Raw genomic sequence first — 13,404 nt, 5'->3', positions numbered from 1 at the left:
ATTCAGAGAACTTGCTTCATAAATATTTGTGGAAGGAGTGACAAGTTCAGCCCCGAAGTATGAAATGTTATTTTCCCGCATCTCTCTCTACCCTCGCCTCTGTTTTCACTTTCTCATGCACTTTTGGGACGGCTCTGCCAAGGCCATACTTGAGGAAAGAAAACAAATAGATCCAATTTTCCTTTTAATAATTTCGCAATTAAATGTGTCATCAATGACAAACAAACCAGTTATATCCTGCCTCTGTCTCTACTAGTTCTCCCAGCACCACACATAACCTGAACCAAGGGTTTCCGTCAGTTGCCCGTGTTCGGGAGCTCTGACTGCGGGACACAGAAGCGGGACGTGTCCTAGAAGCAGACGGGGCCCCAGCACCACGAAGAAAGTCAGAGACCAGCAGCCGCCTGTGCTTGGGGGTTTTGTTGCTGGAACGTTTGCCTCCTGCCCACGGTGGTGGCTAATTGCTGGGTTCATTGTGCGCCTTGGGTCTCTCAGGTGTATTTCCTAAACCAACATAAAAAGAAAATGATAAGGGCCAGCGCATGGAGGTGTTTATGTTTGCAGCTCCAGCCAATTGCTCGAGACCTAAAACAACAGTTAGTGCAGATGGAAGGGGACAGGATTATGGCGCTGACTACAATGGAAACCCAAAACTCTTTTTGCAGAGCGTACTCAGCGCCCAGCTGCCGTCCACTTGCGTCTAGTATAGCTGCCACCCAGCAATTAACACGCCTGGGCTCCCCTTTGGAAAAGGAGCAGAGAGGAACAATACCACAGAGAGTCCTTCTGGGCCAGAAAGCAGGTGAGTCCAGCATGGAAAAAGCAAGGTAAATGATCCCTTTTGCCATTGTCTTATTGCTGGACAAACCACTAGCAAGACGAGCCTGGTATTTAGCTCTCCTCCAGGGCCCTGCAAGGGTAGCAAGAAAAAGGAAGAGGAAAAAGAGAACCCCATGCCAGCTTGCAGTGATTGAAGTCCAACAGCGTACACAATTATCTTCTCCTCTGTATTTAAATAAAAACCCAGAGTTTCCTGCCTCGTACGGGATACGCACACACATGCATGTCTCATATCTTGGCCATCAACTGACGTTGTCAGTTAAAATGAATTAAGTCATATTTAACGAACTTGGTTAAGTTTGCCCTGTAAAATTTGAATCTCAGATAAATAATGAACCTTTACTGTATAGACGTCTTGGGCAATAACTGGGACATGCTAACAACTTCTTATCCTTCCAGGTAACTTCTTGTCTCTCAGAGTTAACAATATGCCTTTTGGGTTTCTGTTTTGTTTTGTTTTATTTTGCTAAATCCAGCTGCTCTACCCTTATTTCATGACGGAGATGAACGTGGACTTCAGAGTAAGTGATCTGCCGAAAGTATGTCACTCCATTAAGGTGAGGGCTTGAGATACAATAAAATCACCTGGTTGCTCAGAATGCTTTCAGTCCACTCATAAAGAGAAAATAGCTCATATGCCCCAGATCAGGTCAGTGATATGAGTAAAGATAGAAATCTAGGGGTTTAAAAGTGTGTGCTTTCATAGACGAAGGGTTCTGAACTTAAAAAATATTCCTCATTTTTGTACCTACTTCTTACCTGTTTAATGAGCAGCTCTTAGGTATTATAAGGACCCCACTATCCTGCACACTGCCCAAGGGAGAACTGTCCATGTGAAGTCACAATCCCATCTTTTATTTTGAATTGCCATTGGCATCTCTATAAAGGGTATTCTGGGTGGCACGCCATTCTCAGGGAGATGAAACAACTGAGTCAGCAGTTGTCCTGCCTGACGTGGGTGACAGGAGCCTGGGAGACTGTTGTCGTTGTGGAGTGCTTGATTAGATTCGAGGAAAAGATAGGTTTTGTGTGGGATTAAACACGAGTGGCAGCAGATGTGTAGCTCAGGCATCAAACAAGATAATCTCTGCATATTGAGATGCTGCAGAAGAAAGGATTAATCATTTGAGTTGTCATTAAATCAATTATCTCCTCCAGATCTACCCTTTGTGCGGTCCACTAACTACAGGAATGGAGAATGCAGAAAGATAGTAAATATGTTGGGACTTGCAGGCACATTCATGCCAAGTGAGGGCAGGGTAGAAAGTGAAATCAGTGTCGTGCACGTGTGTGTGTGTGTGTGTGTGTGTGTGTGTGTGTGAGACTGTAATTTTAGAAGTCAACTTTTAATAAAAGGTTATTTAAATCCTAGCCAAAAAAATCTTTCTGTTTTATTTTTCTCAACTAATTAAGATACAACTCTAGATTCTTTTTTAAACAGGCAATATATATATATATATATATATATTGCTAGGTAAGATTTAACCAAATGCAGAAACTGTCTCTGGATTCATTTTTCTGGATAAGTCTTATTTCCAATATCATAAGGACAATAAAGATTTATTAAATGCTTATCAGGTTCAGGTACTATATTAACTACATTGTACACCGAATTAAACAAATCTTCTTGAGAGTCACAAGACATAACTAGACCACACTAACAACCAAATCACCTAGAGGCAAGAACCAGAGCCTGGGAGTACCTGTTTCAAACTGTTCTACCCAGCGTTGCCAAAGAAAATGAGGTAAACAATGGGATACCACTGCGAGTCACACAGGAGCTGTGTGGACCATCACAACAAAAATGAGAGAGAGAGAGAGAGAGAGAGAGGAAGAGAGACAGAGACAGAGATAGAGACCGAGACAGAGACCCACCATGGCTACAAACAGTTATTTTGGATCCAAAAATTTGTTGAATATAAGAAAAAAAACCACTTGATTTTTATTGTGGAAAAATACACATAATATAATTATTATTTTAACCACTTATAAGTATACAGCCCATTGGCAGTAATTACTTTCACAGTGTTAACCATCACTAATATCCATCTCCAAAATTTTTCATCTTCCCAACCTGGAATACAGTGGTTTGACATTCCCCTCCTCCCACTTCCCAGCAGCCTCTATTCTACCCTTGCTCTGTGAATTTGCCTATTCTAGTAGCTCATGCAAGTGGGATCATTCAGTATGTGTCCTTCTGTGCCTCGCTGTTTCACTAAGCATAATGCTTCTGAGGTCCATCCATGTTGTAGAAAATAACAGTTTCATTCACTGTTAGGATAAAGTCATATTACACTGGAAATACATGCATTGCATGCATGTTTTAGTTACACATTTATCTGACAGCGTTGGTGGACATTTTGGGTTATATCCACCTTTTGAAAAGCCTCTTGTGTTTTGTCCTCCACTGTCCATTTAAACACATGCAGTGTGGTAATGCTTTCTCTGCACCTCACCTAGCTATATCTTGCAGCCATTCAAAATCACAGTCTCAAATAATCCATGCTGTAATACGCTCCATCCTCGTAGTTGGCTTCATGAAATGTGGTCACATTTCCTTCCTACAGCTCAATGCCTGTCCGTTCACCCTTAGTCTTTGCTAACCAAAGCTCCCCACAGTGCCTTGCTGGAAAAGACAGAGGAAGAGGTGTAGCAGGACTGGGAGGTTGCTCCATGGCTTGGCTGTCTTGGGGCTCACAGACATTTAATGTGATCACCCCCTCTTTCCCTGCACTCTACACTGGCTGTCTCATGAGGCTCCTTCTGCTGGGCCCTTCTTGAGGTAATGAAGTTCATTTTCTTCTCAGCTTCTGTTTTTTATGGTTGACGTCACAATTTGTTTGGGCCAAAACATCTAGCCTGGAAAGTCTGCCACTTGTGCAGAATCTTTTAACAAACAATGCCAACCTCACTTGGGGTTCCATGTCGAGGAAGTTACAAATGTGAGAAGTTCCTCACGCAGTCCCCATCTATCCCACGGGAAGCCACTTCTACTCTTTTAGGGAGTGAATCAGGCTCCAGACTTAGGGACACGTTCTCCTTGTATGGCACCCCTTAAGCCTCTCTCCCTAGGTTCGATGTGTGAGACAGAGTCCTCTCTATGACTCAGTCTTTACAGGGGATGGGTGAGAAGTAGCCTCACCTGTCTGCTCTCACTGAAGACCCCCTCTTTGATGCCACTCCTGACCTTTTTATATCCTTAATGAGGATCAGATATCCAAATAGTTCTCTTCAGACACTGCTTTCAAAATTTCAGGCTCTCGCTCTTCACTTGTTACCCAATGTCCATCGTATCTTAATAGCACAGATGACAAGGACTGAGGTTTGCTAAGCCGCTATGCAGTGTGACTCTTTGAAGGGCCACCGTCTTCTGCCCTATCATCCCATCTCAAACATACTCTCAAAATCTAGCTATTTAATGAAAGCAGCAACAGGCAACACTCTAAAACTCTCCTTAAATATAATTTCTTTTCTATGGAGTAGATGTGTGTAACATTTCTAACTAATTGAAAAATAGAAGTTATAGAACCAACTCAGACATATTGGAATGAACATCTAACAGCAATAACAATTAATTTCATATTAGCCTTCTACTCAAGCAAAGAAGGCACTGGATCTCTGCGGACCAGGAAAATCCGATGTCACTCCTCAGTTTAGTCTGACGAGGTGTCATGAAAAACAGATCTCAAGGGCCTCCTGTTAAGGCTATTGACCTTGTCATAGTTTTGTGTTTTGCAGCTCTTTCCAACGTCTAACCTTGCTTCCTTCCCATCTCTTGAAACCTCCTCCACCTTTGGTGTGTACGACACCCCCATTTTCTCTACCTCGCTCTCTCACCAGTTTTCCCCGACTCCGTTATCTACCGGCCCCTTTCTTGCCCCTTCAGTCCCCATCTTTGCTCTTATGCCCTTTCACTTTGCAAAGTGACCAATTCTGCTTTACCGCTCAGCGCAGCTCAGCTGCAGCTCCCTACTGAAGTTTTCTGCATTTCTACCTTCCCCTCCACAAAATCTACTACCCCAATAATGCGACACTGCAAAGCACCCTAAAACTCCAAGGCTTAAGACAACTGTATGGTACTGCTTTTACCTCTGTGGCTGGGTTTGGCTGGTCACATGTTTTGGGTAAGGCTGGAATTCACGTAAGTGTCAGCAGAGCAAAGAGGGCCTCAGTGGATTAATTGGGACAATTCTTCCTTGTGTCTCACCTTCCAGTACACCAGTCTGGCTATGTTCTGAAGTTCAATCACTTTTCCACTCTAAGACTGCTTGTATCAAGTCTGTGACTATCTCATTGGCTAAATCAAGCCACTGACCAAGCTCAGTTTCTTAGTAGGAGAGGACCACAATTATGGAGCAACAGTGGTGATTACAAGAAAGTGGAAAATCTGAGCCCATTCATGTAGTCAAACTATCATAGTTCCACTGCCTTCCAATCCCTGTTTGTCCTTTGGATGTTTGTTCTTTATTTAGTTTTATGCAGAGAATAGGAATTTTCTGGTGAACATGACCAAGTGTGTCTCATCCCAGGTTAGGAAACATAGACTGGGCAATAAGTGAGTATTCAATAAATTCTCAGAGAAATAACTAAGTTTGCAGGGGAATTGGAGTGTTTCTTGGTAAAGCCCTAGAAAAAGATCAAAAGAGATGATACAGAGATAAAGAGAGAATGAGTAATTCCATCTCAGGTTAAGGCGAGTAAATGTGTATGTATGATAGTAAGAGAATTATAAGAAAGCAACGTTATTGTGACATGAAACATCCTTAGGGGTATGCTGCACACCGGATGCACAAAACGATAAAAAGTCATGAGCCTGAACAGAATGTGGGGGGCCTAAATATAATGTCGCATAAAGGAGGAATTGGAGGGATAAGACCCCTAAAGCTGGGTTTTGGGGTGAAGATAAAGTGATAAAGCTATACACATGAAAATACATACATGGTACTGGTCACAGCCAAGGTCAAAGGGTAAAGATACAAGACACATTAGTTATGGAAATAGTGTGACTTAAAAAGTAGCAGGAGTTGGTACTTGAGGCCATTCCATAATTTTCAAGTTTCACCAGTTTGATGCCTGAAAGCCCCCTAATGTTTATTGACCAACATTTCTTAAGTTTGATGTGATCTGAAGGCCATTTCACACCATGCAATAAAATGTCTTGAGTCTCCATTTTCACTATGAATTTTGAGAACAATAGCATGGTAAAATCTTAGAAAAGTACAGAGAAGCAAACTAGAGTTGAGTGATACATTCATAATAAATCAAAGGCTGTTAAAAAATTAATTAATTAATTAATTAATTAAATCAAAGGCTGTTAAAACTCCTGGTATGTCCAGCAGGCAAGATTGTTGTCCTGTGATGGCAGAAACCAGATCAATGTTCTTCAATTTTGTTCCCAGAAACTATTTAGTTTTACTAACACTTGCCAGTCCTTGAAATTCCCTTATCCTGGAAGGAAGATTATTTCAGATATGAGTCGTACTTGGGAGCGTTATCTTCAATTTATATACATATATATGTATTTGTCAGGGGGAAGGCAAAATAGTGCATCTGTTATGGAAAACAGCATGTGTGTCCTCAAAAACTTAAGCATAGAGCTGCCATGAAATCCAGCAATCCCACTTCTGAATATCAATCCAAAAGGGTTAAAATCAAGGTGCCAAAGAGATATCTGGGTTCTGTTTGCTGTAGTATTATTCACAATAGCCAAGATGTAGAAATACCTAAATGTCCATCTCCATCGACAGATAAATGGATAAAGAAAATGCGGTACATATATACGAAGGAATATTATTCAGCCTTGAAAAGAAGGAAATTCTGCAGTATGTGACGACAACATAGTGAACCTGGAGGACATAATGCTGGATGAAATCAGCCCATCAGAGAAAGACACAAATGCATGGTGTACTTCTAGAAGGCATCTAAAGCATTCCAACTCATCAAATCAGTGTTGGTGGTAGAAAAGAAGAGGAAATGGAACATTGCTAACCAAAAGGCATAAAGTTTCAATTACACAAAATAAATAAGTTCTAGAGAGCTATCTTACAGCATAATACAGGCCTATAGTTAGCAACGCTGTATTGTACAAAACTTGGAGGCACTAGGGATATTGCTCAGTGGTAGAACACTGCCTGGCGTGTCCCAAAATCAATCCCTATCACCACAATATAAATAAATACAATTTCAAGCCTGGGAACTTTGTTAACAGCATAGATCTTATGGTAACTCTTCTCGGTGATGATGTTGCATGATTGATCATTTACAAGCAGCCCTAAATGCTTCCTGGTCATTGTGGTATCACTGATCTGCTACAAGGTGACACCTCAGCACCTCCTCCACTGGAGTAAGCTAAAAAGGTAAGGAGGAGATGAAATCAGAACCAAGCACAAACCAGATCTTCCTTCCTGGTGTCCACCTAGAAATCCGGCCAGTTTCTAAACTGGCAACAGGAAAGGAAGGAAATTCAGAGAGAAGAATACATCCCATACATACAATACATACCACACAATTTCAAGCCCCAAGGTCTTGTTTCTTAGTAGAATTGTGGTGGTTTTTGTTTTTTGGTTTTTGTTTTTTACATTTTGAGGTGCTGAAAGAATTCTAGCCTACACCTGCAGAGCTACATAATATTTCAAAAGAACACTGACTTCAAAAATTAAGTCATGAACACCTAAGATTTCTCTAGCATCAACTGCAGAGGCTATTTTCAACTCGTTCTTCGATTTTACAGTCCTGATGCCACACATTTATGGTACCTGGGAAGTGCAAATATCGGAACTCCCAGGGTGAATGTTTTCATATTGAAATGTAACCAAAGGTTTCTTTCTTAGTCCATTCAAAACAACTGTGCAGAGTCTAAACCATCACTGATTCTCACAGTGCCCTAGTGAGAAAGATAGTATTATGCTTTGGTATCTGAATAATCATGTGGAAGTTTGTTAATTTGCCTACTACCAGGAAAAGAAGTAGCAATTACAATAAAAGTCCAAAGTTCTTATACCCACACTCTGCTCCAGCTTGGGACACTGCCATTATTTGCCACCTACACTGAAGGACTGAATGTTTTACTATCGAGCCAATACGAATTCTGGCTTCTCTAGCTCCAAGTAACTTCAGTTTCCTCATTTTCCCCTTTCTCATGCTAAAATTAGCCTCAAGGTTGGAGAAACTGGCTGGAAAGTTCAATACCAACTCAGATTGTTTTCCATCACTTGACGAACCTTGAATGCTACACATTTCTAACATTCAAAGAGGGTTTGTTTAAATTTCCCAGTTTTGCCCTCCTGGTTTCAAATGGCACCAGAAACAGAAGGGCCAACGCTCTGTAAGGAGAGACTATTCCAAACAAGCTTTCTGGCTCAGGGCAGGCCTAAAACGATCCAGATGCATCAAAGAGAAGTAGGCAAACGCCTGGGTGCGTGTAAAAACAGAGCCTCCGACCCTGGAAGGCTGGGCTGTTACCAGCAGGGACAATCGAAGGGTGAGCCCTTCTTTTGAAGCAAGCACAGGGCAGGCTGTCTGCACAGCAGTGGCTGGACAGCAGGGCCAGGCACTCCTCGGGAGGAGGACGGCCCGTGGTGGCATTGCCAAGACCACCTGCAGTGCTGCCCGCTGTGGGCACACGGACACGTGGAGTGTGTCTGGAAAAACTCACAGGACTCATGTGTTTCCAAACTGAAAACTAGGTGAAAACTGAGAGTCTGACGGCGCAGAAGGAAAAAGCCTCCTGCTTCCATCTCTATGGCCACCTGAGAGGCAGATACAGCACACAGGAATCCTCCCTGCGTCGTGTGTCCAACCTCAGACTGCAAACTTGACCCAAACACAGCACTCAGGCAGAGCTTCCAAGTGACAGTCCAGGAGACTGTAACCATGGAGGACGAGAGCCGTGCCCCTCGTGGGTTTCTGCTGTCTAGAAATATCCAGTGCTTTAAAAAAGTATGCCAAGGCAACAAGGTAGAAGAGCAAGATGCTTCAGGAAACTTTGAGAAGCAAAGCAATCTCAAAACTGTATGCAATTGCCATCTTATTCTTTCTTTACTAGATTCCAACATGTACAACACTTCTTCTCCAACTCTAATATGCATAGGAACCACCTGGGGACGTCACACAAACGCAGACTGTGACTCAGGAAGCCTGGGAGGGAGCACCAGAGTCTGATTCTTAGCAAGTTCCCAGGCAGTGAGACTGCTCCAGACCTGCAGCCCCTGTGTACAGTAGCAAAGCAGCTTAAACTCATCCATTGGAAACAACTGTCATTAAACAGCTTTTCATACCACTAAGGAGCATTCATTTGAGAAGTTGGCTTCAATACTTCTCTTTTTTTCTTTTTTTCCTTTTTGTACCTTATTTCCCCACAGAGCAATACATTTGCCTCTAAAGGAAGGGGAGGGTCCACCTCTGCTTCCATTCGCAGGCCAGAGAACCTGTTTTATCACAGACAAATAGAGTTCAGAGACAGTGTGCAGCAATCATGTAATGAAATGCCAAGCAGAGAGTGTTTTAATTGGATTGGACTGCACACAGAGGTCTATACATTAATTATAGGGTTACGCAACTATGAATCTTTCAACCTTTGCTGGTATTTTTATGGGGCCATTTAAAAAGACACCTGAACGTTTTCCCCACCCTACTTGCAAAAGTGGTGTTTGGAAGCTGTTGCCAGTCTCAGCAAGGATAAAAACTGCCTTCATGTTACTTGTAGCCACAGTCTGCTACAGATGCCCAGGGACAATTCCCAAGCTAGCAGCCATGGGTCTATGTCACTTGTAGGCATGAGGACACAGGGTATGGGTCAATGCTGAATTTAAAGGATCCTAGGGGCTGGGGATTTAGCTCAGGGGCAAAGCGCCTGCCTGGCAAGCCCAAGGTCGTGAGTTCGATTCCCGGTACCAGAAGAAAAGACAAAAAAATAAAAAATAAAAAAAAATAAAGGATCCTAAACTGCTCTGGTTCAAATGGATTAAGTATTTCTCTAGGCGGTGCAACGATGACAGACATGTCTTTTCATCTTGGGTTCCTAAGGAAGTGGGAAGGCCAAGTTCACCAGCGGACAGCTAAGATTTTACTTATTGTCATGACCTGGACAAGACCCAGAAAATCCCCAACTGTTGCCTCACTGAGCCATGAGATTCTGCAGTGCATGGCGGCAGCTCAGCCCTGGAAGGCAGTGCTGGGCTTGTACACAGCCTCAGTGCTCTGCCCTCTGGTGCCCTGCAAATGCCAGCCAGGCAATAACAGAGTCCCAGCCACAGCCTGACACTGTCTTCAAATTTTATCTGTCCTGGGAAAGATATGTATCAATTTATAGCGAGACCCAGAGAAAAGCCAAGAATTTAGGCAGTTAGCAGACACATCCAAAGCCTCCTCTCAGGCATCTAGACACCTAAGGCTAGAAGCATCTGGGGAGTTTCTAAAATGAAATAGCCAAAGGATTAATCTGCCTCTACTTCACTACTCAAATTTCTCAATCACTGTGAAGCTTGAGCTGACTCTGAGGTGGCAGCTGCAGTTACAGCCTTCGGCTCCTAGCCCTCTTCCAGGGAAGAGTAAGAGGAGAAGAGAGAACAGAACCTGGATGAGGGCCTTGACTCAGGCTGGACTTTTGAAAAGAATATAACAATCCAGGAACACGGGCGGCTTATGTTAGCATGAGATTTGCAGTGAGAATCAATATGCAACGTGCATCGCATTTAGGTATGAACAAGTTTCATAAAAGAAATACAGGCACTCTTATTCTCCTAAATGTGAGCAAAGTTATCCACATATGGCAAGCTAACTTCTCAGCAGTCTGGGAGAAAGCAGTCTCTAAGAGTTTCAATTCTTGGTTTGGTCAAAACAGGAGTAAGTAAAACTCGTGTGTACTCTGAAAGACTAGTGCCTCTGAAAGTAATGTCGCTGTGGGTCTCTGGGTGTACAGAATTAGCTGGATGAAGACAAACCAAGGGATTACTGAGGTGTCCAGACTTTCTGAAATCTCCCTGCTAGCTTTTGCTTGAAATACAGAGCTAGCATTTAGACCTATCATTTCAGTTTCGCTTTGGTGTGTGTGTTGAAAGTTCACATGTACACAGTGGGGGGGGGGGTTGCAGATCAGAGTGAAATTAAAAAAAATTCCTTGGCAAAGAACAGTCATTCTTCATCCCAGAACTCCAAAGAGAATGATATTTCAGTTTTCAGCAGATAAACTGATGGGCAGGAAAAAAATAAATAGATACGGGGCAGGAGAATTGTTGGCCTGCATCCTATTTTAGTGCCCCAATAAGCATGTTTTCCTAAGGTAAAGGATGAGCTGTGTCTCAGCCCCACGAGAAGGGGCTGCACTTTGGCAAAGCTTCCTTGGGGTTCCTCTAGCTATGGTGAAGTCTTAATGGGTCCAGGATGTAGTTTCATCCTACTGCAGGTGTGAATTAGCCTACGGATGGAACTAGAGAAAGGCACTGTAGCAGACCTTGACAGATGAAAACAAAGACAGCTGCGGAGTAGTCATGCCTTGTCCCCAATACACACGTTCTCCTTCCTTTGTTTTCCTTTAGTTTCTTAATCTGAGTGTGTGCCTTGGGCAAAGGCACTCAGAAAGTGCTATGATTTTATCTCTTTTCTGAGAGACCTACTAAAGATGCCCACTCCGTGGAAATACAACCACCTAATTTTGGTTTTATTAAAATGATCTTTTCACTGCAAAATGAAGATATTTTCCTTTTTCCAGGCTCTTTTAGGGATCAGACTTTCACTGGAATATTTCCTTCTGTTTATTTTTCCCTTTTATAGTTTCACTTATGCTATTATAATCATCACCAAGGCCTGAGCTCTCCCGGTGCTGATGCCCAGCCTCTGAAGGGATGGGAGCCACATCCTGTCTGAACAGCAGCTTGATGCCAGCATTGAATTACTATTGAATAAGCAGCAATGAAATCTTTATCAAAATAATCAGTAGTTCCAAAAACCACAAACAACAACAAGAGGGGCTGAGCTGCACTCAATCAGCAAGGAGCACTGCGATATAATATGAGACTGAGTCACTTTTCTTTTACAGTCCCTTTCTCGCGAGCTCTGCTTGACGATTTTCTTACACAGCCTGGGGGAGGGCAGGTGGAGGGAAGGAAGGGCATTGCTCAGAAAGTAAAAAAAAAAAAAATTTGACATCACTTAGGTCACATGATTGGCAAGAACCAATAGAGATGGGACATGGAAAGGGGAACAGTTAAATTTGTAATTTGGGTTGTGTGAAAACTTCTTTGGGCCTCATAAACAACCACAGAACCACAAGTTGGGTAGCCTGGCAGAGTCAGAAGTCTGAGCCCGGCATAGTGGTCAGCAGGCGGGACGAATCACACTGAATGCAAACCACAGGGTTTCGTAGAGTGGTAAGGATCCCCAACCCACAGACTAGGCGCCGTTTTTTTTTTTTTTTTTTAAAGCTTGAACAATTTGAATATTTGTTTTCACAAAGGTACATTTTTCATAGGGCTCAGGGAGCCCCAGAGGTGTCGAGGAGGGGAGAAAAAAAGATAGAAGGAACCATGGTGAGAGGTGAGGCTCCAACAGTGACCTCTCTTGGTTTTCGCTCCAAAGGTAAATCATTGAATCCCCCGCCTTCAGAAGAGGGTGCATTTTCACAAGGAAGCAATGGCTTCAGACAGCATATTTGAGTCATTTCCTTCGTACCCACAGTGCTTCATGAGAGGTGAGTACGCGCTGATCTTTTAATATCTACTTTTGCTCAGCTCTGCATGTCATGAAATGGCAGCCGGTTGGCCGAGGGTGCCGAGAGCCCGGGGTGTCCGCCGGTGCCCTGTCTGTCTGGTGTGAGGAATTCAAACAGGGGCATATGATACGAGGCTATTGGGTTACTTCTTCATCACATGGCAGCTCTTTAGAAATGTTTTAATAAATGCTTAGTTAAGCTGTCGGAGTGCTCAGTGGCTGTATGAGAATTGTGTCGAGTATAAGTTAAGTTGTGCTGTTCTTGTTGAAAGTCCTGGAGATTAGGAAACTTGCACGAAGCTCCCTCAGTTCTATTTGGCTGTCCCTCCCCTGGAATGACTCCATCGGAGTTGTCCTGGATTCAGCAGGCTGTGTGGCCCGCAGAGCAGCCAGTCTTAGGGCTTAGCAGGCACATGTGCTGAGCCGGACAGGAGGGCTGGTGCCAATGTGGGGAGGTGGAGGCGGCTCAGAGATAACCTTCCACCAGCTTGGAGGATTCAGGGCCAAAGAGGCAACTCAGCTGTCTCCAAAACGCAGAGTACAGGAGCCAGCGGGCTTGCTTAGGTTAAAACCAGCAGGATGGGGGTGCGGTGAGTTTTAGCCTGAGTTTCAAAGCGGCAACGGGCGTCTTTCAAGAGAGGAAGCAAGCAGGTCTGTGGCATGTAAGGTGTCTGTCTCTCAGAAAGAGCAAGGAAGATGTTTCTTAAGTGTTCTTGCAGCTGAAATCATTAGATTGCACGCTTTGGAATAGGCACCGCTAGTGTGCAGAACCTGTCGGCATTTTCGCAATCAGCCTCTTGAAATGTGCAAAGTTGGACTTCAGCCTTGTGTGTGTGTGTGTGTGTGTGTGTGTGTGTG

The 13,404-nt window shown here is 43.4% G+C and overlaps 1 protein-coding gene across 2 annotated transcripts in view; it reads left to right on the top strand.

Annotated features, from left to right (window-relative positions):
- The first annotated feature begins 12,082 nt into the window (after positions 1-12,082).
- Runx1 (runt-related transcription factor 1) overlaps positions 12,083-13,404 on the top strand; it is a 234,005-nt gene continuing 232,683 nt past the window's right edge. Inside the window, exons 1-2 of one of the 2 annotated variants that reach the window (XM_005375710.2) lie at positions 12,083-12,206; positions 12,415-12,526. In XM_005375710.2, the coding sequence (XP_005375767.1) occupies positions 12,469-12,526 (58 nt within the window). In that variant the 5' untranslated portion in view covers positions 12,083-12,206; positions 12,415-12,468. The remainder of the gene's footprint in view (positions 12,207-12,414; positions 12,527-13,404) is intronic. The other variant, XM_005375708.2, reaches the window with a different exon arrangement.

Source organism: Chinchilla lanigera, unplaced genomic scaffold, assembly GCF_000276665.1.
Source record: "Chinchilla lanigera isolate Chin_1 unplaced genomic scaffold, ChiLan1.0 scaffold00006, whole genome shotgun sequence".
NCBI classification, from domain to species: Eukaryota; Metazoa; Chordata; class Mammalia; order Rodentia; family Chinchillidae; genus Chinchilla; species Chinchilla lanigera.
Note: the sequence above shows the minus strand (reverse complement) of the source record. Positions and strands in the feature narration are given on the sequence as shown.